This window comes from Hyperolius riggenbachi, chromosome 1, assembly GCF_040937935.1.
Source record: "Hyperolius riggenbachi isolate aHypRig1 chromosome 1, aHypRig1.pri, whole genome shotgun sequence".
NCBI classification, from domain to species: domain Eukaryota; kingdom Metazoa; phylum Chordata; class Amphibia; order Anura; family Hyperoliidae; genus Hyperolius; species Hyperolius riggenbachi.
Genome location: NC_090646.1, coordinates 433,611,671 through 433,638,728, shown reverse-complemented (window position 1 = coordinate 433,638,728; position 27,058 = coordinate 433,611,671). Strand labels below are relative to the sequence as shown.

Genomic DNA, 27,058 nt, shown 5'->3' with positions numbered 1-27,058 from the left:
ACTCCCTGTCACTATCTGTCAACGCTTTTTTTTTTTTATCCCCCCCTGCCCCCTGCCCCCTCCTGATCACCCCCCCCCACCCCTCAGATTCTCCCCAGGACCCCCCCAGACCCCCCCCCCCCCTGTGTACTGTATGCATCTATCCCCCCTGATAACCTGTCAATCACCTGTCAATCACCCATCAATCACCCATCAATCACCCCCTGTCACTGCCACCCAACAATCAGCCCCTAACCTGCCCCTTGCGGGCAATCTGATCACCCACCCACACCAATAGATCTCCCGCAGATCCGACATCAGATCACCTCCCAAATCCATTGTTTACATCTATTCTCTCCTCTAAACACCCACTAATTACCCATCAATCACCCATCAATCACCCCCTATCACCACCTGTCACTTTTACCTATCAGATCAGACCCTAATCTGCCCCTTGCGGGCACCCAATCACCCGCCAACACGCTCAGATTGCCCTCTGACCCCCCCTTATCAATTCGCCAGTGCATTAATTACATCTGTTCTTCCCTGTAATAACCCACTGATCACCTGTCAATCACCTGCCAATCACCTATCACCCATCAATTACCCCCTGTCACTGCCACCCATCAATCAGCCCCTAACCTGCCCCTTGCGGGCAATCTGATCACCCACCCACACCAATAGATCGCCCGCAGATCCGACATCAGATCACCTCCCAAATCCATTGTTTACATCTATTCTCTCCTCTAAACACCCACTAATTACCCATCAATCACCCCCTATCACCACCTGTCACTGTTACCTATCAGATCAGACCCTAATCTGCCCCTTGCGGGCACCCAATCACCCGCCAACACGCTCAGATTGCCCTCTGACCCCCCCTTATCAATTCACCAGTGCATTAATTACATCTGTTCTTCCCTGTAATAACCCACTGATCACCTGTCAATCACCTGCCAATCACCTATCACCCATCAATCACCCCCTGTCACCCCTGTCACTGCCACCCATCAATCAGCCCCTGTCATTGCCACCCATCAATCACCCCCTGTCACTGCCACCCATCAATCAGTCCCTAACCTGCCCCTTGCGGGCAATCTGATCACCCACCCACACCATCCGATCGCCTGCAGACCCGCAGTCAGATCACCTCCCAAGTGCATTGCATCTGTTCTCTCCTCTAAACACCCACTAATTACCCATCAATCACCCCCTGTCACTGCTACCCATCAGATTAGACCCCCATCTGCCCCTAGGGCACCCAATCACCCGCCCACGCCCTCAGACCCCAGCCCTGATCACCTCGCCATTGCATTACTTGCATCTATTCCCCCCACTAATCACACCTTGAGACACCCATCAATCACCTCCTGTCACTACCTGTCACCCCCTAGCACACCTACCCATCAGATCAGGCCCTAATTTGCCCCGTGTGGGCTCCTGATCACTCGGCCAAACCCTCAGATCCCCCTCAGACCCCCTTCCGATCACCTCCCCAGTGCATTGAGTGCATCTATTTTCCCCTCTAATCACCCTCTGAGACAGCCATCAATCACCTCCTGTCACCCCCCTAGCATTCCTATCCATCAGATCAGGCCCAATACAACCTGTCATCTAAAAGGCCACCCTGCTTATGACCGGTTCCACAAAATTCGGCCCCTCATAGACCACCTGTCATCAAAATTTGCAGATGCTTATACCCCTGAACAGTCATTTTGAGACATTTGGTTTCCAGACTCCTCACGGTTTTGGGCCCGTAAAATGCCAGGGCGGTATAGGAACCCCACAAGTGACCCCATTTTAGAAAAAAGACACCCCAAGGTATTCTGTTAGGTGTATGACGAGTTCATAGAAGATTTTATTTTTTGTTAAAAGTTAGCGGAAATTGATTTTTATTGGGTTTTTTTCACAAAGTGTCATTTTTCACTAACTTGTGACTAAAAGTAAAATCTTCTATGACCTCGCCATACACCTAATGGAATACCTTGGGGTGTCTTCTTTCTAAAATGGGGTCACTTGTGGGGTTCCTATACTGCCCTGGCATTTTATGGGCCCTAAACCGTGAGGAGTAGTCTAGAAAACAAATGCCTCAAAATGACCTGTGAATAGGACGTTGGGCCCCTTAGCGCACCTAGGCTGCAAAAAAAGTGTCACACGTGGTATCGCCGTACTCAGGAGAAGTAGTATAATGTGTTTTGGGGTGTATTTTTACACATACCCATGCTGGGTGGGAGAAATCTCTCTGTAAATGGACAATTGTGTGTAAAAAAAATCAAACAATTGTCATGTACAGAGATATTTCTACCACCCAGCATGGGTATGTGTAAAAATACACCCCAAAACACATTATACTTCTTCTCCTGAGTACGGCGGTACCACATGTGTGGCACTTTTTTACACCCTAAGTGCGCTAAGGGGCCCAAAGTCCAATGAGTACCTTTAGGATTTCACAGGTCATTTTGCGACATTCGGTTTCAAGACTACTCCTCACGGTTTAGGGCCCCTAAAATGCCAGGGCAGTATAGGAACCCCACAAATGACCCCATTCTAGAAAGGAGACACCCAAAGGTATTCCATTAGGTGTATGGCGAGGTCATAGAAGATTTTATTTTTTGTCACAAGTTAGCGGAATATGACACTTTGTGAAGAAAAACAATTCAAATCAATTTCCGCTAACTTGTGGCAAAAAATAAAATCTTCTATGAACTCACCATACTCCTAACGGAATACCTTGGGGTGACTTCTTTGTAAAATGGGGTCATTAGTGGGGTTCCTATACTGCCCTGGCATTTTAGGGGCCCTAAACCGTGAGGAGTAGTCTTGAAACAAAAATGACCTGTGAAATCCTAAAGGTACTCATTGGACTTTGGGCCCTTTAGCGCAGTTAGGGTGCAAAAAAGTGCCACACATGTGGTATTGCCGTACTCGGGAGAAGTAGTATAATGTGTTTTGGGGTGTATTTTTACACATACCCATGCTGGGTGGGAGAAATACTTCTGTAAATGACAATCTTTTGATTTTTTTACACACAATTGTCCATTTACAGAGTTATTTCTCCCACCCAGCATGGGTATGTGTAAAAATACACCCCAAAACACATTGTACTACTTCTCCAGAGTACGGTGATACCACATGTGTGGCACTTTTTTGCACCCTAACTGCGCTAAAGGGCCCAAAGTCCAATGAGTACCTTTAGGATTTCACAGGTCATTTTGCGGAATTTGATTTCCAGACTACTCCTCATGGTTTAGGGCCCCTAAAATGCCAGGACAGTATAGGAACCCCACAAATGACCCCATTTTAGAAAGAAGACACCCAAAGGTATTCCGTTAGGAGTATGGTGAGTTCATAGAAGTTTTTATTTTTTTGTCACAAGTTAGCGGAAATTGATTTTAATTGTTTTTTTTTCACAAAGTGTCATGTTCCGCTAACTTGTGACAAAAAATAAAATCTTCTATGAACTCACCATACTCCTAACGGAATACCTTGGGGTGTCTTCTTTCTAAAATGGGGTCATTTGTGGGGTTCCTATACTGCCCTGGCATTTTAGGGGCCCTAAACCATGAGGAGTAGTCTTGAAACCAAATGTCGCAAAATGACCTGTGAAATCCTAAAGGTACTCATTGGACTTAGGGCCCTTTAGCGCAGTTAGGGTGCAAAAAAGTGCCACACATGTGGTATCGCCGTACTCAGGAGAAGTAGTATAATGTGTTTTGTGGTGTATTTTTACACATACCCATGCTGGGTGGGAGAAATAACTCTGTAAATGGACAATTGTGTGTAAAAAAAATGAAAACATTGTCATTCACAGAGATATTTCTCCCACCCAGCATGGGTATGTGTAAAAATACACCCCAAAACACATTATAATACTTCTACTGAGTATGGCAATACCACATGTGTGGCACTTGTTTGCAGCCTAACTGCGCTAAGGGGTCCAAAGTCCAATGAGCACCTTTAGGCTTTACAGGGGTGCTTACAATTTAGCACCCCCCAAAATGCCAGGACAGTGAACACACCCCACAAATGACCCCATTTTGGAAAGTAGACACTTCAAGGTATTCAGAGAGGGGCATGGTGAGTCCGTGGCAGATTTCATTTTTTTTTGTCGCAAGTTAGCAGAAATGGAAACTTTTTTTTTTTTTTTGTCACAAAGTGTCATTTTCCGCTTACTTGTGACAAAAAATAATATCTTCTATGAACTCACTATGCCTCTCAGTGAATACTTTGGGATGTCTTCTTTCCAAAATGGGGTCATTTGGGGGGTATTTATACTATCCTGGAATTCTAGCCCCTCATGAAACATGACAGGGGGTCAGAAAAGTCATAGATGCTTGAAGATGGGAAAATTCACTTTTTGCACCATAGTTTGTAAACGCTATAACTTTTACCCAAACCAATAAATATACACTGAATGGGGTTTTTTTTTATCAAAAACATGTTTGTCCACATTTTTCGCGCTGCATGTATACAGAAATTTTACTTTATTTGAAAAATGTCAGCACAGAAAGTTAAAAAAATCATTTTTTTGCCAAAATTCATGTCTTTTTTGATGAATATAATAAAAAGTAAAAATCGCAGGAGCAATCAAATAGCACCAAAAGAAAGCTTTATTAGTGACAAGAAAAGGAGCCAAAATTCATTTAGGTGGTAGGTTGTATGAGCGAGCAATAAACCGTGAAAGCTGCAGTGGTCTGAATGGAAAAAAAGTGCCTGGTCCTTAAGGGGTAGAAAGACTGTGGTCCTCAAGTGGTTAATACTGAGGGTTACTCTGGCTACCTAATTATCAGTTCTTTCACATTACCAAACGTGTGCAGGCCCCGATTTCGTGCACGCGTTAATGGCCTCTGGAGTGACATCGGAAAGTTGCGGTGGGACGCTGATCAGCAGCGGTAGTTCTAATTTACCCGTCGGGAAAACACTGCAGCTGGACATTAAGCGAATCCCGGATGGGTTGTAACGTAACGCTCTGGAAAGCTTCATCTAATGTGAAAGTTAACATGCGTCAGGGAGTGAAAAAATGCAATCGCTCTGAAAAAGCTCTTATTGAAGCACTTTACAAAAACTGCAGCGCCCACCCGAGCGCCGGGAGGAGAAAAAAAAAACTCCTCCAAAAACACCAAACACGAACGATAAATAGAGATGGCCCAAACGGTTTGCCGGCGAACTGGAACCGGCAAACTTCCGTGATTCGCGATCGCGGAGAACTGCAAACTTTTTCGGAAGTTCGGTCCGCCCCTATACTACATCATTAGGGTCAACTTTGACCCTCTACATCACAATCAGTAGGTACATTGTAGCCAATAAGCCAACACTCCCTCCTGGAGCCCCACCCCCTTTCTTATAAAAGGCAGGCAACGTCAGGCATTTCACTCACTCGTGTGCCTGCAGTAATTAGAGAAGGGAGAGCTGCTGCAGATAGAGCTATAGGGAAAGCTTAGCTAGGCTCTTGTAGGCTTGTTAGCTTGCTCCTTGCTGATTCTTATTGATAAAAAAGCACCCCTCAACAGCTCTTTTGAGAGGTAATCTTGTTCTTGTGATCTATTTTTTTTTTTGTGGCCCACTTGCATCATATACAGCCCTGGCAGTCAGTCGCAGCTGGCCTTTGGCCCCTTGGTGGTATTTCCTACTGTGCCACTGCCAGGCCCAGCACATTCAGTGACTACCTGTGTGTGTGACAGGCAGCTGCATTTGTAATCCCAATCACTGCACCTGTTCACTGTTCAGTGCACCTACCTACCTACTTACGTGGGTGCACGCATTGCTAATACCACCAGTCATTGCACCTGTTCACGGTACGTGTGTGTGTGTGTGTGTGTGTGTGTGTGTGTGTGTGTGTGTGTGTGTGTGTGTGTGTGTGTGTGTGTGACAGCTGCACATTTGTAATACCAATCACTTCAGTGCATACCTGTAACCTGTTCAGTGCACCTACGTGACCGCAAGCAGTGTAATATACCACCAGTCACTGCACCTGTTCACGGTACCTGTGTGTGGCAGCTGCACATTTGTAATACCAGTCACTGCAGTGCATACCTGTAACCAGTTCAGTGCACCTACGTGACTGCAAGCAGCTTAATATACCACCAGTCACTGCACCTGTTCACGGTACCTGTGTGTGGCAGCTGCACATTTGTAATACCAGTCACTGCAGTGCATACCTGTAACCAGTTCAGTGCACCTACGTGACTGCAAGCAGTGTAATATACCACCAGTCACTGCACCTGTTCACGGTACCTGTGTGTGGCAGCTGCACATTTGTAATACCAGTCACTGCAGTGCATACCTGTAACCAGTTCAGTGCACCTACGTGACTGCAAGCAGTGTAATATACCACCAGTCACTGCACCTGTTCATGGTACCTGTGTGTGACAGCTGCGCAATTGTAATACCAATCCCTGCATACCTGTTCACTGCACCTGTGTGACCACAAGCTGTTTAGTATACCAGTCCGTGCACATACCTGTTAACTGCACCTGCATGACAGCTGCACATTGTATTGTAATACCAGTCACTGCATGCCTTTCACTGCCCCTGTGTGATTGCACATTGTATTAGTCAAGTCAGTGCATACCTTTCACTTCATTCCCCCCCCCCCCCCCCCCCCGATATGGACAAAACAACAGGCAGAGGCAGACCCAGAGGCAGGCCACCCGGCAGGTCTGTTCAAGGTTGTGCTGACATGATTTTGTGCGGCACTAGACCTAAGTACAGTGCTCAGAAGAAGGCACGTCCCATCAACTCCCAAGATTGTCAGGAAGTGGTTGACTATTTAACACAGAACACCTCATCTTCAGCAGCCACCAGCGCTACTCCAAGTACCACATCCACTACATTTGACACTTAGCAGGAGTTATTTGGTGGGAAAATCACTGATTCACAGCCATTATTGTTAAAACAAGATGAAGGCGCTAAGCAAGTTTCACCACCTCTTATGTCTGAGTTAGGCAACACTATGGACGTAACATGTGAGGAGGAGGATGATAAAGTACCTGCTGTTGGTGCACTTTTGGAGGTGTTTGATACAACCGAAGCTGGGGAGGATAATTATGATGATTATGATGATACGGATGCCAAGTTGGTTCCCAATAGAGGAGATGAACAGGGGGACAGTTCAGAGGGGGAGTCAGAGAGGAGTAGGAGGAGACGAGTTTCTGAAAGAAGCAGGGGGAGCTCGTCGTCAGAAACAGCTGGTGGCAGTGTCCGGCGCCATGTATCGCCACCTATGGACAGCCAGCCAACATGCCCTTCAATGTCAGCTGCTGACGCCACCATAGTGCCCACACTCCGTCTGACAGCTGGCTTAGCGGAACTGTTATCCCGCCAGCTTTTACCATACCAGCTGGTGGACTGAGGCCTTTCGAAAATTTGTGGCCATTGGGACACCGCAGTGGAAGATACCAGGCCGCAATTATTTCTCAAAAAAGGCGATACCCAAACTGTACCGTGCAGTAGAAAGGCAAGTGGTGTCATCTCTGGCACACAGCGTTGGGTCAAGGGTCCATCTGACCACGGATGCCTGGTCTGCCAAGCACGGTCAGGGCAGGTACATTACTTACACAGCCCATTGGGTCAACCTGGTAACCAATGTCAAGCAGGGAGTACGTGGCTGTGCAGCTGACCTATTTGTGACACCTCCACGGCTTGCAGGCAGGCCTGCTGCCACCTCCTCTCCTTCTCCTCCTACTACATCCTCTTCGCTGTCATCCTCCTCCTCCTCCTTGGCTGAGTGGCAGCGCAACTCTACTGGTGCTGTAATCTCCTCTCCAGCTACACAGCCCCAGCTCCCCAGGGCCTATGCTGTATGCCAGGTACGACGGTGTAACGCCATCTTAGACATGTCTTGCCTCAAAGAGTAGAGTCACACTGGAGCAGCTCTCCTGGCTGCTCTGAACAAACAGGTGGATCAGTGGCTGACCCCGCACCAACTGGAGATCGGCAACGTGGTGTGTGACAACGGCAGCAATCTCATTTCGGCTTTGAATTTGGGAAAATTGACACATGTACCCTGCATGGCACATGTGCTCAATCTCGTAATCCAGACATTTTTGTGTAAGTAAGTACCCAGGCTTACAGGATGTCCTGAAGCAGGCCAGGAAGTTGTGTGGGCATTTCAGGCGGTCTTACACAGCCATGACTTGCTTGGCTGATATTCAGCAGAGAAACAACTTGCCAGTGAGGCGCTTGATTTGTGATAGCCTGACTCGCTGGTATTCAACCCTCCTGATGTTCGACCACCTGCTACAACAGGAGAAAGCCTGTATCTCTACAACAACTACAGTAGAATGACATGCTCTGGGGAGATGGGGATGTTCTGGCCGAAGAACTGGACACTCATGCGAAATGCCTGCAGGCTCATGCGGCCGTTTGAGGAGGTGACAAACATGGTGAGTCGCAGTGAAGGCGCCATCAACGACTTGATTCTGTATGCTTTCTTCCTGGAGTGTGCCGTGCGTAGAGTGGTGGAACAAGCTGTGGATGAGCGTGAACAGGAACAGTTACAGGAGGAAGCGTTGTGGGATCAATTCTCATCAGACCCAGATGTTTCCACAGCACCTGCAGCAGCACAGAGGGGGGAGGAGGAAGAGTCGTGTGGGGAAGAGGAGTCAGATGACGAGGAAGGTGGGTTTTTTTTTTGAGGAGGAGGCAGCAGAAGAACAACTGCAGCAGGCATTGCAGGGGGCTTGTGCTGCTCAACGCTCCCGTGGTATTGTTCGTGGCTGGGGGGAGGAGGAGAACTTACCTGACATCACTGAGGTAGAGCAAGAGGAGTTGGATAGTACATCTGGATCCAACTTTGTGCAGATGGCATCTTTCATGCTGTCCAGCCTGTTGAGGGACCCCTGTTTAAAAAAAACTCAAGGGGAATGAGCTGTACTGGGTGGCCACACTACTAGACCCTCAGTATAGGCACAAAGTGGCGGACATGTAATCAACTCACCTGAAGGCAGAAAGTATGCTGCACATGCAGAACAAGCTGGCAACTATGCTTTACAGTGCGTTTAAGGGTGATGTCACAGCACAATGGAATAAAGGTACCACTGCCAGTAAACCTTCTCCCATGTCCACGCAGGCAAGGACAGGACGCTCTAGCGATCTCATGGTGATGTCGGACATGTGGACATTCTTTAGTCCAATGCCTCGCCGTAGCGCTTTTTGAATCCACCCTCCACCAACGCCTCGACCGCCAGGTAGCCGAATACCTGGCCTTAAGTGTGGATGTAGACACTGTGAGCAGCGATGAACCCCTGGACTACTGGGTGCACAGGCTTGACCTGTGGCCAGAGCTGTCACAATTTGCCATCCAACTTCTGTCTTGACCTGCCTCAAGCGTCCTGTCAGAAAGGACCTTCAGCGCAGCTGGAGGCATTGTCACTGAGAAGAGAAGTCGCCTAGGTCACAAAAGTGTTCAGTACCTCACCTTTATCAAAATGAATGAGGCATGGACCTCAGAGGGTTACTGCCCGCCCGAAGACTAAGTCAGTCCCCACACACAGCATCTCTGCCTGAACGCCGTGTGACTGGCTTCCTGCCCCAAGACTTAGTCGGTCCCCACACAGAGTCTCTGCCTGCAGGCCGCTTGACTGCAACCACCAACAGGGTCCACCAGGACTCCAGGCGGATTCCTGAACTTTTGCGGCCGCTATAATAATTTTTCTGGTGCATGTACATGCCTGCCTAATGTTTCTGGCTGAACTGCAGCTGCAACAACAAAACAAAAGGCATGTACATGTGTCAATTCCCCTTCGTGATCGTTACCTTGCTGCGGTGAAGATAATAAGGTCGTTGCTTCATTGTGGACAGACCAAATTTGATCAGCTGGACAGTCACTGTTGTTCTGTCATTGAGCTACCTCAGCCCAGCGACCATATGGGCTTGAAAACCGCTATCGCCTGTACTCTGGCCATGGTGTGAAGTAGTCCAGCACAGCCGTTACTACACAAACAGCTGTTTGCGGTGCGTTACACAGTGTATTTTGTCTGTCAGTGTGAATGAGTACACTAATTACACTCCCTGATTGATGTATACACATGCAAGATGTTTTAAAGCACTTTAGGCCTCCAATTTAGCAATAAAATTAGATTTCTGCCCTTAAAACGCTGCTGTGCGTCAAATCCTGATTTTTGACGGGGAGTTTTGGCATCTATCCCACTCCGCCATGCCCCCCTCCAGGTGTTAGACCCCTTGAAACATCTTTTTCATCACTTTTGTGGCCAGCATAAATGTTTCTAGTTTTCAAAGTTCGCCTCCCCATTGAAGTCTATTGCGGTCCGCGGAAGTTCGCATGTTCGTGAACTTTTGCGGAAGTTCATGTTTGCGGGTTCGCAAACCAAAAATCGGAGGTTCAGGCCATCTCTAACAATAAAGCAAATGAAACGCAATGTGAACAAGGCCTTGTTGATATAGAAAATCCACACTATGGTTCACTGCTGTCAGTTTTTTTTTCTGGATAGAAAAAACACCTTGAAGTGTGCACTGGCCTGCCATTGATTAACATTGGTTCTCAGTTTTCCTGGACAGAAACCACAGACAAATGTGCTCCCAGTCTAGAGTTGTGTTTGTGATGTTTACAATTGGTCCCTGTCATTGCTGAGCTAATTAGCCTTAAAGGGAACTTAAACTGAGAACAAACAAATTGAATAACCAATACTGCTGCATGTGCTGAAAAAAGGTACACAGGGGCGTCTGTGTCATTAGGCAACTATAAATTTTTGCCTATGGCGCCGTTGGTGGCAGTGGGCGCTCTGTGCGTGTTTATTTTTTTTTTTTCTTTCAGCCAGCCTGAGCCAGGTCGGCGCGGGCTGTGACAGGCAGCTCAGCCTGTGCCTGCCGCCTATTGGTCCGCCCCCTTCCTCTCCTCCATGCAGAGCCTCCGAGCAGCACGCACGTTAGTTTATATGTGCGCTGCGTGCTGCCGCTTACTGGTCCGTCCCCTCTCCTTCTCTTTGCTGAGCGTGCGATCGCCGCATGCAGGTTTGTTTACCATGTCGGTTTGTGAGGTTTAATCCCCCCTCCCGCTATAGCCTGCCTGTGTTCCGGGTTGAGCACTCAGGATGGAGAGCGGCAGAGGGATTGTAGAGAACAGAGCTGTCACCGCAGGACTTGCATCCTAAACAGAGTAAAGATATACATTTACAAAGCCCTGCGGTGATTGCTCAGCTCTGCAGATATTCTCCTCACCTCGCTGCCTATGCTTTACTTGATGCGGGGCGGGCAACAACACTGAGCGCTGTGAGGGTAGAGAAGGGGGAGCAGAACGAGGAGAAGAGAACCTAGCTTGTAGGCCAAGCTCTAGAAGATACTCCCGGGTGCAGACTGCAGAGACAGAGCAGCATGCTAGTTGCCAGCTACTGCATCCAATCCTGCTGGCAGTCTTCATTGCCCCGCCCCTCAAGCATGTGTCATCGTGGAGAGGAAAGAGAAGAGGACTCCAGTCTCCATCCCTGAAGTTATGGAATGCTGCCTGCCTGACTACTCAGGCAGGTGCTGACCCGGAGTCCGTGCTTCATGCATGCTGGCTGCACAGTGTGTAAGTGTGTTGTCTGTGCAATGTGTGTTCTTTGTGCAATGTGTGTGTTATTTAGCCACTGTGTGTAAGTGTATTGTCTGTGCACAGTGTGTAAGTGTACTGTCTGTGCAATGTGTGTAAGTGTGTTCTTTGTGCAATGTGTGTGTGTTATTTAGCCACTGTGTGTAAGTGTACTGTCTGTGCAATGTGTGTAAGAGTATTGTCTTTGCAATGTGTGTAAGTGTGTTCTTTGTGCAATGTGTAAGCCACTGTGCGTAACATAGCTCCCAACTGTCCCTCTTTGAGAACCCTGTCCCTGCTAATTTTTTCTACTGAAAAAGTGTGTAATTTACTGTAAACTTGATTCCCATCCTTTAAATTGATGTATTTTTTTATTTTTAAATGTTAATATGAAGGGAAATGAACCAGGATAGAAGGAATCAGTGTGGTTTGAATTATAAAACATTTTTCCTACAAAATGTTTATGATAGGCGTGCTCAGGGGTGTGTCGGGAGCGTGACTAGGGGTGTGTCGGGAGCGTGACTAGGGGTGTGTCGGGGGCATGAGTAGGGGTGTGGCTTGAGTGTCCCTCTTTCTCATCTCAAAATGTTGGGAGGTATGCACACATGGTTGAAGGCACTGTGACGCACCAGGGCTATCGCTGGCTGACTTGGCTACACAAATGCAGAGGCGACACCGGCTCACAGTGAGTGCCCTCTGCCTCTGCTGCTCGCAGCTCTTGATAATTTTTTTATATGCCCCCCTGGCTGGCCCTGATTCCCATCCTCCCCTCCCCCCCACGCTCGCCCATATATCACTTTACAGGCAGTGGCTCCTCTTTGGGATGGATTAAATAATATAGCATCATGCCTGCTGCTGTGTGTGGGTCTGTGCAGGACTCGGAGGGAGGGAGACACACATGCTGCACAGTGTGCACACAGTCTGCAGAGGGAAGACCCTCATAGTGAGTGGCGTGCCCCCTCCCCTGGCTGGCCCTGAGATTTCAGTGGGGGGGAGTTGTGAGCAGAGATGCTGGCGAACATCTGGGCCCTGTACTACCGTGTCGCTATGACCTGGAGTAGTACGCCTACGTGGCCCGGCGGTGCGCAACCTAGTATAGCGCTCCTGTTGCCGGGCACTTTCTGCGCATGTGAGTGACATCACACTCATGCGCAGAGAGTGCCCGGCAACAGGAGCGCGATACTAGGTTGCGCACCGCCGGGCCACGTAGGCGTACTACTCCAGGTCATAGCGACCCGGAAGTAGTACAGGGCCCAGAGAGATTCGCCCGGCGAACGGTTCAGGCCATCTCTAGTTGTGAGTTGGACAGACTGTCACTAGGTGTAGGTGGGCATTGGGCAAGCTGTGCTGGGCACTGTGAGCAGAGTTGTTAGGGCCCTTTTCCACTGGCTGTGATCCAATTCAAAAAGAGAATCGTAGCCGTTTTTCTAGACGCAAGAGCACCGTATGTAAATTGTGGTGCTCATTTTCCATTATGCCGCTTCGATCGTGGTTTGGTTTTTGCAGAAATACGATCGCCGGCCAGCGCGATTCTTGTCATGATGGTGTTACATTCCCGATGGCGGAACATGGACAGTGGAAAAAAGTAGCTTGCATGATCACAAGCACAGGGGTGGGGGTGGAATAAGGGTTGGCACTATGTGTGTGTGTGTGGGGGGGGGGGGGGGGGCGCCGCAGGTTTTCTTGCCTGGAGTGACAAAGTGGCTAGAAACACCCCTGAAGGTACACATTTTATTATGTGACATATACCACAACAATTTCTGGCCAAGACAAGGACAAAATACTTAAAAACTAGCCTAAAAACATGAATCAGCATGGTGAGCACTTATAGTGATAATAGTCATAGACCTAGGATTGTGTGCCATTACGCCCAAGTGGCCTGGCCTCAAACCAATGCACAAAAATGGGCAGCACTCACAATCTTCATCGGTCAAACCAAATCCTATATCTATAATTAACCACCGACCAAAAGATGGTTTATGCCCTGTCCAAAATCACCCAGCATCAGCCTATGCAAAAAATGGACGGACTACCAATCTTAATTGGTCATATGTGGCCCCACCACCGACGCACACCGAGGCCTCAGTACGAGCTTCCTATCGTTGTTTGAACTGCAGTACACACTTAGATGCTTATGTCCTCCATTTTTGTCAGAGCAAACTCCAATCTCTGTGAATGTATTCCTCTTTAAATCGCTTGCTGCGAGTAAATGTCTCAATTGGATACAATTTCTGCTTTTTGACTGATCACAGGGTTGGACTCTGTGTATGTAATGTTCATGGGGACATAGAAACAAGCTGGCAGTGGTCTTACCATCTCGCTGTGGCTGCTTGTTGTTAACTCACGGTTGTGTGGCGTTTTTGCTGTGGGGAGGAAACTTCAACCCATCGGTGCCTGTATCTGGCTACACAGGTCAGACCTTATCAGCCAGGGTTTTCACAACTTCAGGGGGCTTGCGGAGAGGCGTCCCTACTATCCGCACCGCTCCCCTTCCCAGGGCTCTTCCCGATCTGGACCATGTGGTATGCTCTTTGTAAGACGCCGTTCAAGCGGCTGTGCGGCCATGCGTCTGGTCATCCGCGTGAGCGCTCACCGTGCTGATTCGCCGCCTCCTTCTGACGCGTTTCGCCCCGCCCACGGGGCTTTCTCAAAGCAGTGGCATAGCTGGCTTCCTCGTGATCCTTCCTTTATATTTACAACAGTGTGGGAGGTTTCCTTTACATGCGCATGCACTAGCAGACTTTATAATAAAAATAGCAAAGTTTATCAGCGTTTAGCTCTCAAACAGTTTCCTGAGAGTAACTTTGTTGCACTAAGGAATTATTGCAGAAAATAGGCCATGTTAAGATCGGAATTCAGTCCATATGGGATTCTTGTTCCCAAACGATAAATCCATCCAGCCTCTATTTTGTATAATTCATTTTCTATATTGCCACCTCTTTTCGGAATTCTTCGTTTCATTATCCCCTTAAACTTTAAACCCTTAGGATCTTTATTGTGGAACCTTTCAAAATGTAAGCCTAGGGGACTATCCTTAGTGGCGTTCTCGATATTATTTACATGTTCGCCAATTCGGGCACAGAGTCTTCTCTTAGTTTTCCCCACATACATCAAGTCACAGGGACAGGTAATGCAATAAACTACTCGTTCAGAGTTGCAGTTTATGTTGTCACGTATCTCATAGCGCTTATCGCCTTTCACATTTTTGAAAAATTTCGTTCTTTCAACATATTTGCATACATTGCATCCACCACACTGGATCATTCCAAATCTGGCAGAAACATTGCTCAGCCAAGTTTGTTTTGGTTTAGAATTAAAATCTGATCGTACCAATAAATTCTTTAAATTATGGTCGATTCCCCACTAATCTCTCTATTCTTGGATCTAATAAAAGAACATTCCAATGTTTTTGTAGAGTTGTCTGTAACTCATACCAGTGACTTCCATAAGTCCACACTATGGTTCACTGCTGTCAGGTTTTTTTTCTGGATAGGAAAAACACCTTGAAGTGTGCACTGGCCTGGTTGTTCTGTCATTGAGCTACCTCAGCCCAGCGACCATATGGGCTTGAAAACCGCTATCGCCTGTACTCTGGCCATGGTGCGCAGTAGTCCAGCACAGCCGTTACTACACAAACAGCTGTTTGCGGTGCGTTACACAGTGTATTTTGTCTGTCAGTGTGAATGAGTACACTAATTACACTCCCAGATTGATATATACACATGCAAGATGTTTTAAAGCACTTTAGGCCTCCAATTTAGCAATAAAATTAGATTTCTGCCCTTAAAACGCTGCTGTGCGTCAAATCCTGACTTTTGACGGGGAGTTTTGGCATCTATCCCACTCCGCCATGCCCCCCTCCAGGTGTTAGACCCCTTGAAACATCTTTTTCATCACTTTTGTGGCCAGCATAAATGTTTCTAGTTTTCAAAGTTCGCCTCCCCATTGAAGTCTATTGAGTAGAGAGGCGATTGCCAGAGGTGACACAAGGTTTAAACAAGCCAGGGGACGAGAGTAGCAAAGGTACAGCAAACCATACAATGAGAAGATAAGGAAAACAACAAACGCTATCTAAACGCGAACACCGCACTCATTCGCAACAGCGAACACGTTACAGCGTGGTCTCCGCGTGTTAAGCACAACAGAGACAAGCACGCCAAACTAACCCCCGCCACCCAAACATGAAACAGAGAACGCGAGCGCTTGCTTAACGGTTACCTCACCGAGGCTACAGCAAGCGTTCGTCTCAGACAAGACAGACAGATGAACGGGAAACAGGATAGGAAAGATCCACTGCTCTTTCCGCCAGAGCGAGTGCGATCCAGGTAAAGTAACAGAGCTAGCAGGATCCACTGCTCTTACCGCCAGAGCGAGTGCGATCCAAGTATCGAAACAGGGCGATGAGATAGCTGGTAGCAACCGCTGCTCCAGCTATACTCCAAGAAGCAGATCAGAAGGATCCACAGCCCCTACCGCTAGAGGCTAGTGCGATCTGAGCATAGCAAGAGAGCTTAGCAGGATCCACTGCTCTTTCCGCCAGAGCGAGTGTGATCCAAGTATAGAAACAGAGTGAGCTGGATCCACTGCTCTTTCCGCCAGAGCAAGTGCGATCCAAGTACGACAGACAGATGAACAGAAGGGCCTACCAGTAACAACCGCTGCTCTGGTTAGCACCCCACAGACAGACAGAACAGGCAATACAAATAATACAATCCTGACTGCTCTAGCAAGGATGCCTAGTGCAGTCCCAGGAATTACTCTAATAGCTAATCTTTAAACAATAAGCATGGCTGACACTCCAGGAGTGTTTCACAGGACAAACCCTTATGACTAGCGAAGTACTGTGGAATCACATAGTATATATAGAGCCAGCCTACAAAGGATGTGGCTAGGCAATTTGCATGACAAACGTATGTAAATTCCTCAGCAGCAGCAAGCTGCAAAACTGACAAAAGGTCTCTTTTCCAGAGACCTGCAGAATGAAGACCTGAACAGTGGTCAAAAAGCTGCCTGCCTGCGCAGGCAGCTGAGCGGATCATTACAATGGACAATTGTGTGTAAAAAAAAATCAAAACATTGTCATTTACAGAGATATTTCTCCCACCCAGCATCTGTATGTGTAAAAATACACCACAAAACACATTATACTACTTCTCCTGAGTAGGGCGGTACCACATGTGTGGCACTTTTTTGCACCCTAAGTGCGCTAAGGGGCCCAAAGTCCAATGAGTACCTTTAGGACTTCACAGGTCATTTTGCGACATTTGGTTTCAAGACTACTCCTCACGGTTTAGGGCCCCTAAAATGCCAGGGCAGTATAGGAAAATGACAGTATAGGAAATGACATTAGAAATTAGAAATTCAAATCAATTTCTGCTAACTTGTGACAAAAAAAAAAATCTTCTATGAACTCACCATACTTCTAACGGAATACCTTGGGGTGTCTTCTTCCTAAAATGGGGTCATTTGTGGGGTTCCTATACTGCCCTGGCATTTTTGGGGCCCTAAACCGCGAGGAGTAGTCTTGAAACCAAATGTCGCAAAATGACCTGTGAAATCCTAAAGGCACTCATTGGACTTTGGGCCCCTTAGCGCAGTTAGGGTGCAAAAAAGTGCCACACATGTGGTATCGCCGTACTCAGGAGAAGTAGCATAATGCGTTTTGGGGTGTATTTTTACACATACCCATGCTGAGTGGGAGAAATATCTCTGTAAATGGAAAATTGTGTGTAAAACGAATCAAAAAATTTTCATTTACAGAGATATTTCTCCCACCCAGCATGGGTATGTGTAAAAATACACCCCAAAACACATTATACTACTTCTCCTGAGTACAGCAATACCACATGTGTGGCACTTTTTTGCAGCCTAACTGCGCTAAGGGGCCCAAAGTCCAATGAGCATCTTTAGGCTTTACAAGGGTGCTTACAATTAGGCACCCCCCAAAATGCCAGGACAGTAAACACACCCCACAAATGACCCCATTTTGGAAAGTAGACACTTCAAGGTATTCAGAGAGGAGCATAGTGAGTCTGTGGCAGATTTCATTTTTTTATTTGTCGCAAGTTAGAAGAAATTGAAACTTTTTTTTTTGTCACAAAGTGTCATTTTCCGCTAACTTGTGACAAAAAAAAATCTTCTATGAACTCACCATGCCTCTCACTGAATACTTTGGGATGTCTTCTTTCCAAAATGGGGTCATTTGGGGGGTATTTATACTATCCTGGAATTTTAGCACCTCATGAAACATGACAGGTGGTCAGAAAAGTCAGAGATGCTTTAAAATGGGAAAATTCACTTTTGGCACCATAGTTTGTAAACGCTATGGGCCCGTTTCCACTCTCGCGGAAACGGCCGCGAATCCGCAGAGTTTCCCCGCAGGCAAATCGCGCGGGGAAACTCTGCCATAGGGGATAACGGCGCCGCCGGCCGAATCGCTTGCAGTAGCGATTCGGCCGGAAACCCCCACAGAATTCGCGGCGGAGGCTGCGATTCCCATAGCCGTGCATGGCACGGCTGATGGGAATCGCCTGCGATCCCGCCCACCCGCTCAGTGCCGGCGTGCGTCTACGAGACGCACGCCGCACTAGTGGAAACGAGCCCTAAAACTTTTACCCAATCCAATAAATATACACTGAATGTTTTTTTTTTTTAATCAAAGACATGTAGCAGAATAACTTTCACGCTCAAATGTATAGGAAATTTTACTTTATTTGAAAAATGTCAGCACAGAAAGTTAAAAAAGTCATTTTTTTGACAAAATTCATGTCTTTTTTGGTGAATATAATAAAAACTAAAACTCGCAGCAGCAATCAAATAGCACCAAAAGAAAGCTGTATTAGTGACAAGAAAAGGAGGTAAAATTCATTTAGGTGGTAGGTTGTATGAGGTTGTAGGTTGTATGTAGGTGGTAGGTTGTATGACCGAGCAATAAACCGTGAAAGCTGCAGTGGTCTGAATGGAAAAAAAGGCTCTGGTCCTTAAGGGGCGAAAAGACTGTGGTCCTCAAGTGGTTAAGGACCAACAGATTGAAAATACTCTGAACAGTATTTATAAGTGCATTACTCCTAGAGTAAAATGCACCATAAATTACTTTTCTTCTATGCTGCTGTTGCTTACAGTGGGCAGTGAAATCTGACAGGTTTTGTACTAGTCCATCTCCTCACGGGGGATTCTCTGCATTTCCTTTATAATTTAGAAAAGCACTCTATGGAAAGGATCTATATAATTGGATTTGTGGAAAATACCAGTTCCAAAGTGACTCACCATTTATGCAACCATACACTGCTGATTTTTCCCCTGACATGAGAAATTGACCATTAATTGTTTATATGTGATTTCCTATTGCCTGCAGTCTCTTTGTATACACAACAACTGCTGTAGTTACAGTCTACTGGCCAAAAAGATGTCCTATGCTTCTCTCTGTCCCTTATAAACCTCCAATCGCTGCCCATGACTGTGAGTACCAGCATCACATATCTTATCAGGTCTAAAAACTGTGTTGTGGGCACAGGCAGGAAATTCATTGATTTTTGTGAACACTGATTTAATGTGTATAATACCCCATCAATTAGTAATGACCGTAGGGACCACAATCACTTTACAGCCAAGCAACGGGAGAGGGGAGGAGCTGAGTAACAGCTTCCTAGTATTGCTTGGCCAGGAGTCAGGAGATGTGTATGGGGTCAAATAAGTGAGCTTCTATGCCAATATCTGTTAATGTTGTTAATGAGGAAAGTTTTCATTTTTTTCATTTTATGATGTATGTAGAATGAGACAAATTCAGTGTGACTTCTAGAATATTCTTGACGGCATTCATCACTATAAGTGATGAAACTAATGAAGTCACTTGGATTAGTAGTGATTAGCAGTCTTTTAGAATACTTAGAATACTCTATTGGAAATAAGTCTGCTGAAACAGACATATTTTCAGTAGAAAGATGTGAGTCTTAATTATCAGAGTATTTTGTTGGAGAATAAACCGATGCTTCATTTTCCAGGAACTAACATCATGTTCTCTCATTTTGTTATGTCATAGATTTTTATTGCTCTATGGAACAGTACTCTGCAGTTACTACAACTCAGCTCTGACCACTACAATCATTGGTTCACTTAAGGTACACGCAAAGTGACGTAATAGTTTTTTTGGTTATTTTTCTAGAATGCTGATAATGGGCCCCTTAAGAATGATGAGGCTAATATTTTGGTTCATGAATTGTTATATTAAAATGGCTTGAGTGCCATTGGTCCTGGGGGGTGCCATGCGCCTGATTAAGCCCCGCCCCTGGGCTAAGCCATGTCCGAACGCCCACAGGTGCAGGACGCTATTGCGGACATCGACGCAAAGGATACGTTCATTGCCAGGGCTGTGCAAGCACAGTGGCCCGTCGACTCTGAGTCAGTGAAAACGAAACTAGCTGGCAGTGGGGGTATGCAGGATAGTTGAGGACCGCCACAGGACGGCTGCAGGGGGCTGGTAGAAGCCCCAGGTAAGTGAAACTCTTTTATTTTTGACAGTTTTTCTGGGACAGAGCAGGACATTTCTAGATTCAACTGTCAGTGTTATAGTTTGCCTTAAAATTCTGTTTAGTCTTTAGCACCTGTGTGTCTGATAAATCCACACATATTGTTTAAATATAAATTGGCTCTGCATTTGTAAACAAGTTCAGCAAGCATCTCTAAAATGATTATTAAACTAACTTCAATAAATATCTGCGAGGTCCCCCACCCCCCAATAAAGCAACTCACTGGATGTTGCGGCCAGGATCGGCCCATTCACGCCTCTGGGGTATAAGATCAACCCGGCAATCACCAACCGCTCACAGTCCTCTGTAAATATGAAGAGAGGCATCCATAGTGTAAAAGTGCTTTTTATTACAAAAAAATGGTGACATACACCTTAAAAATTGGATGAAGCTTACGGAGGCAGGGAAGGAAGGGACGCAGGCAGGGAGCGGCGATATACGGACACAGAGGCTGGGCATTGTATACAGAACCAGCTTCTGTTTCCTAATATTCATGTCAGAAACCCACCTTGGGTTCTCTTTAAAAACAAATGCACAAAGACCCTTGAGTGTATTACAGGGGTCGCGTTATGTGTCATAGACTATGCCCAGGGCAAGGGAGGTGTGTATGACCTACACCACGGATTATCGCCGCTCACCGCCTGCTCAATCCGCCACTGCCACTCCACACTATAGTGTGTAACACCAGTGTGTCCAGCCAGTGTCAAGTGCTAAGTCGTCGCTTCGTAGCTCCGCCTACGCGTTACGTTGCCACGGCAACTCATCAGGGGCTACGGAGCCTGGGATGCGACTAGGTTACGGAGACGCATGCAAATTAGCCTCCCCTACTGCCAATCCGCATGCTATGCATAGCGTAATCACACACTGCGGTCCCTTTACAGAAGGAGCAACAATAAACAATACACAATTGGCCATCATTGCCATATACTTCACAGCCACAAGAATAAGAGTCATAAAATTAAATAAATAAACTTATTTTCTAATGCGCTACTGCAACCATATTCCCACTGTGAACATTGATTACATAGTTTTGCATTCAATATAAGTTTAATATGAGTATTCTTCACTAGTGTGGGACAAAATTCACTTCACAGTGAACCTCACACATATTTATATTCCAAAAACAGGCTTAAAATATTATTGGGATTAACTAAGTTGCAGCAACTAGGCATTAATCAATAACTTCTGAAATCGCACCATAACACCTTACTGCAGCCAAGATCCTAATATTGGTGATTTTACTTTATAATATAAAGAAGAAAAAAACAATTCAATATGAATGATATCAGGACATATTATTCATCATCACACATAATTAATTCTTACGCAAACATATATAGTCATTAGTGTTACTTCCGACTATTTTAAAGTGATAGTAACCTAGGCGGGTAAGAACCAAGGTATGTGTGTTACCCTATCTACCCGGGTACCACCACACTCACCTAACAAGGGGTCTAATAAGAATTATCTTGTAGGGGGATTCGTGGAATTATTGGTTAACTTACCTGCCAAGGCTACCAGTTGCCTCACAGGCTTACCGATCATAATGACCAATACACAGTTCGCTATTGATCCTCTTAGATTCCTTAGATTCCACCAAGTCAAAGACCAGTGCCATCGTGATATCTGTGGGGGCGGGGCTCCTGTAAAACATACAGCATCCATTGAGGAACAATTTCCCAGATCGCTAGCATGTTCAGCAAGCATACCATATCCCCTCCCCCCACACCCAATCCCCCAGGTCATGATTAAACCCTAACTGTAACTTATGAAGCAGTTCAAATCTATCTCGATGTTAAGGCCCTTTGGTGATAGTGTTTCCATGTTAAAGATCCACTGTGTTTCCAGCTTTGACACTTCTCTTTCTTTGTTACACCCTCTCCAACTGGGCACCAGTTTCTCTACCCCTCTTATTCTTGTGGCTGTGAAGTATATGGCAATGATGGCCAATTGTGTATTGTTTATTGTTGCTCCTTCTGTAAAGGGAGCGCAGTGTGTGATTACGCTATGTATAGCATGCGGACTGGACGTAGGGGAGGCTAATTTGCATGCGTCTCCTTATTAAAATCTTGTCACATCGGAGGCTCCGTAGCTCTTGATGAGTTGCAGTGGCAACGTAACATGTAGGGTGGAGCTACGGAGCGACAACGTATCACGTGACACTGACTGGACGTGGCTGGCGTTAAATACTATAGCGTGGAGTGGCAGCAGCGAATTGAGCGGGCGGTGAGCGGTGATAATCCGTGGTGTAGGTCATACACACCCCCCTTGCCCTGGGCATAGCCTATGACACATAACGCGACCCCTGTAATACACTCAAGGGTCTTTGTATATTTGTTTTTAAAGGTGTATGTCACCATTTTTATACTATTGGTCCGTGGACTATTTTTAAGGTGTATGTCACCATTTTATCATAATAAAAGGCACTTTTACACTATGGAGGCCTCTCTTCATATTTACAGAGGATTGTGAGCGGTTGGTGGTTGCTGGTTGGAGGCAGTGGGGTGGCCTTATACCCAGGGTCGGACTGGGACACCTAGGGCCCACACATCCCATGATTGCGGTGAAAAAAGGGCCTGACCATGCACCGGAAGGTGGGCGTGGTCATGATGTATTATGGACAGGGCCAAATGTACATGATCTTAGCAGCATTGTAATTCAGAGACACTGCTGCCCAGCAAAACTTTTCATAGAGTCCCCTCCTTCAATATAAAGTAATGTCCTACTTTGCAGAGGTTGCAACCGCAGAGGTTGCAGAGGTTGTGACCGCATCCGGGCCCTTGGGCCAAAGGGGCCCTGAAGAGCCCTCCCTCAACTACAGTATTACCTCTCTATTGGTCCTTTGCTCATAATAATCACTTCTATAGATACTTTGAACAGTGGTAATCATTAATAAGCTATTTCCCATCCCCTTCTTGCACCTCTGACACTGTAGTTGCCATTGGCAGGTTTTGGTGCGTCGTATCAATTGTTATGTATAGAGTGCTTGGGGGGCCCCATTGTAAATTTGCATCAAGGCCCACAGCTCCTTGCTATGCCACTACTCTCAGCATGAGTGATTACAGCACTGAGAAGATAATTTTAGTGCTGCAGGCAGCAATTGGAGCTCTGTCAGACAAGGAGGGGGGGCCCACCAGAGACCTGGAGGCGGGGCCCACCGAGGGAAAAAACTGTACTACTGTGGCCCAGTCCGACCCTGCTTATACCCCAGAGGCGTTAACGGGCCGATCCTGGCCGCAACATCCGGTGAGTTGCTTTATGAATGGGGAAGGGGGGGAACCTCACAGCTATTTTTTGAAGTTTAATGGACTGTTACTGAGCGCTACTACAAAATTTGTCCTACAACTTGAAGATTCTGCACGTATCTGACTAGAGCCATCCGCCCGGGTTGAGGGCGTTAACTGTCCCATAGGACTTGCCTAATTACTATATAAGGAGAATTGTATATTATTAATTGCATAATATTTATGTACAATTGAGCGCTGCTGTAATCTTGGAGATGATTATTAAACTAAACCTGAACTGAAAATAAACCCAAGAGATAATTAATTGCAGGTGTTGTTGCATGAGAAAAGTCATGTTCATAAATTCACGTCACTTCATCATTTCACATATCAGTTCATGTGTGCATTAATTATTTTTTCAGGCGACAACTTAACTAGTTTTGCGCCGGACATATTTAGCCTCTTTAAGACCAGAACGGTCTTCTTCCTATTTTGCACAGTGATTACAGTGACTCTGTCCCGGATCCAGAAGCTCTGCTTGTCAGCGTGACAGCAGAACGAGCAGGTGCAACGACACAAACGATGGAGCAAACGGTGATATCAATGAGATTGCATGGTGGTGATAAGTGAAATCTATACCCTGGCAGGAATAACAGATCACAAACAGGGTGTAGATTTCATTCATGAAGGTCCAGAAGAGGTTAAGGAGTAATCACTGTTCATGGCACGTGCTTGGCTACTGCCAGAGTGCCAGTCAGCCTATTCTGTTCTATGGAGAACTATATCTCCGGGGCATAACAACATTCTTACAATAATGGACAATCATTAGTGAATAGCATTGCTAGTTCAACACCCAGTAGGTATGTAATTTCATCCCCCAAAAAAGGTGAGGACCCAGGTTCATCTAAAACGAGCTATTACATGTTACATACAATAATTTTATGTGCAAGTGCAAGGTGATGACCAGCATGCCAGGGCAGCAAATCAGGAGGGTGACAAAGTTCTACACATTACATGGTCTATGACTCCCACTACCTGGGTCTGCTGGGCGTGATGATTTAACTGTCCAAACTTTCTCCACATATCCACGTATTTCTTACCTTTTTTGAGGCTCTGTTGTTAGCACAGTCTTATAATTAGCACAGCTCACAAGGACTCGAGTCCGCTCTTTTTTGTAAGACTTACAAAATTACAGATTGGGAATATAGTTAGCACTATGTGCATTGTGAATAACTTATTGTTGGCTTGCACATGTTAATGAAATATTTGTTTCTTTGATTAGGGATCATTATTTTTTTTTCCTTCCCCTACAGTCTCTACAATGGTGTAGCTAAGGAGCTGTGGGCCCCGTTGCAAGTTTTACAATGGGCCGCCCCAAGCACTCTATACATAACAATTGATATGGCACCCCAAAACCTGTCAATGGCAACTACAGTGTCAGAGGTGCAAGAAGGGGATGGGGAACAGTTTGTTAATGATTACCACTATTCAAAGCATCTATAGAAGTGATTATTAAGAGCACAGGACCAATAGAGAGCTAATACTGTAGTTGAGGGAGGGCCCTCTGGGGCCCCTCTGGCCCAAGGGCCTTGATGCAGTCGCAACCTCTGCAACCCCTATTGCTACGCCCCTGAGTCTCTAGTTTGCCCACTGGCAATCATTCTTTTTCATTTGCATTTCAGTCTGAACATTTAAAGGTTTTAGATGTGCTGCAATTTCACTGACATTTTTTTTTCCCCTACAGAATATAGCCATCGCTTATATTGGGATTTTTGTGATTGGAGATTATACTTTTTCTTGGTTAAATTTTATAGGATTAAATATTTGGTAAGTATATGTTGATCATGCTTGAATGTTTAGCATTTCAGTTACTTAATACATCAGGTTTGACAAATCTCTGGCCAGGAGCTACTATAGATTCCAAAAGAAAACACACATCATCTTAATTGTGGCTACTGGGTTTGTCTGATTGGTAGAGATGGCCCGAACAGTTCGACCGCGAACCGATTCACGCGAAATTCGAAGGTTCGCGCTCGCTGTGAACCGTGAACTATATGCGCGTAGGAGCCGCTCCCCCTATACTACATCATTAGGGTCAACTTTGACCCTCTACATCACAGTCAGCAGACATAAGGTAGCCAATCAGGCTACACTCCCTCCTGGAGCACCCCCCCCCCTTATAAAACGCAGGCAGCGTCAGCCTTTTCACTCACTCGTGTGGCTGCAGTAATTAGAGAAGGGAGAGAACCTGGCTGCTGACATAGGGATAGCTTAGTTAGGCTCTTGTTAGGCTTGTTAGCTTGTTCCTTGCTGATACTTATTGCTAAAAAGCACCCCTCAACAGCTCTTTTGAGAGCTAATGTTGTTCTTGTGATCTATTTTTTGTGTGTGTGTGTGTCCCACAGAGACTTGTGTTGCATATATAGCCCTGTCAGTCAGCTGGCCCTTGGCCCCTTGGTAATTCCTACTGTGCCACTGCCAGGCCCAGCACATTTAAAGGGACTACCTGTGTGTGTGACAGCTGCACATTTGTAATACCAATCACTGCATACCCACCTGTTCAGTGCACCTACCTACGTGAGCGCACACAGTGTTATATACCACCAGTCACTGCACCTGTTCACGGTACCTGTGTGTGTGACAGCTGCACATTGTATTGATACCAGTCACTGCATACCTGTTCACTGCACCTGTGTGACTGCACATAGTCAAGTCAGTGCATACCTTTCACTTCATCCCCCCCAATATGGGCAAAAGAGGCAGAAGCAGGCCACCTGGCAGGTCTGTTCGCGGTCGTGCTGTTGTGATTTTGTGCGGCCGTCGACCAAAGTACAGTGTTCAGAAGGCGCGTGCCATCAACCCCCAAGATTGTCAGGACGTAGTTGACTATTTAACACAGAACACCTCATCTTCCTCAGCTTCCGCACAGAAGCATGACATATCTTCCTCCTCCTGCTCTGATTTTGGCACCCTACTTAACACTCAGTCGGCCGCCACCACCAAAGTGCCATCATCCCAGGGCTCAGCGGTGTGGACATTTTTTTGTGTGTCTGCCTCAGATGAGAGCAATGCCATCTGTACTCTCTGCCACCAAAAATTGAGCCATGGAAAGACCACGACCCACGTAGGGAAAACTTCCATACGAAGGCACATGATCACAAAGCACAAACTGCAATGGGATTTCCACCTGAGGAAAAGCAGCACACAAAAGCAAAGCCACACACCGCAGTGGAAGATACCAGGCCGCAATTATTTCTCAAAAAAGGTGATACCCAAACTGTACCGTGATGTTGAAAGGCAAGTGGTGTCATCTCTGGCACACAGCGTTGGGTCAAGGACCACGTGGTGTGCAAAGCACGGTCAGGCCTGCCCGAAGACTAAGTCAGTCCCCACACACAGCATTTCTGCCTGCACGCCGTGTGACTGCCTGCCCCAAGACTAAGTCGGTCCCCACAGAGCATCTCTGTCTGCAGGGCGTTTGACTGCCTTCTCTGCCACCACCAACAGGGTCCAGGACTCCAGACGGATTCCTGAATTTTTAAGGCTAGCAGCGGCCGCTATAATAATTTTTCTGGTGCGTTTACATGCCTGCCTAATTTCTCTGGCTGCACTGCAGCTGCAACAACAAAACAAAAGGCATGTACATGTGTCAATTCCCCTTCGTGACTGTTACCTTGCTGCGGTGAAGGGGCTTGCGTATCACAATGAAGCAATGACCGCCGGCTATATATGAGTGTCTCGGGGGGGGGGGGGGGCACACCCAAGATAATAAGGTCATTGCTTCATTGTGGACAGACCAAATT

The 27,058-nt window shown here is 46.5% G+C and overlaps 1 protein-coding gene across 1 annotated transcript in view; it reads left to right on the top strand.

Annotated features, from left to right (window-relative positions):
- LOC137518962 (nucleotide sugar transporter SLC35D2-like) overlaps positions 1-27,058 on the top strand; it is a 140,403-nt gene that overhangs the window by 88,190 nt on the left and 25,155 nt on the right. The window contains exons 11-12 of the mRNA XM_068237472.1: positions 19,545-19,623; positions 25,000-25,082. Of these exons, the coding sequence (XP_068093573.1) occupies positions 19,545-19,623; positions 25,000-25,082 (162 nt within the window). The remainder of the gene's footprint in view (positions 1-19,544; positions 19,624-24,999; positions 25,083-27,058) is intronic.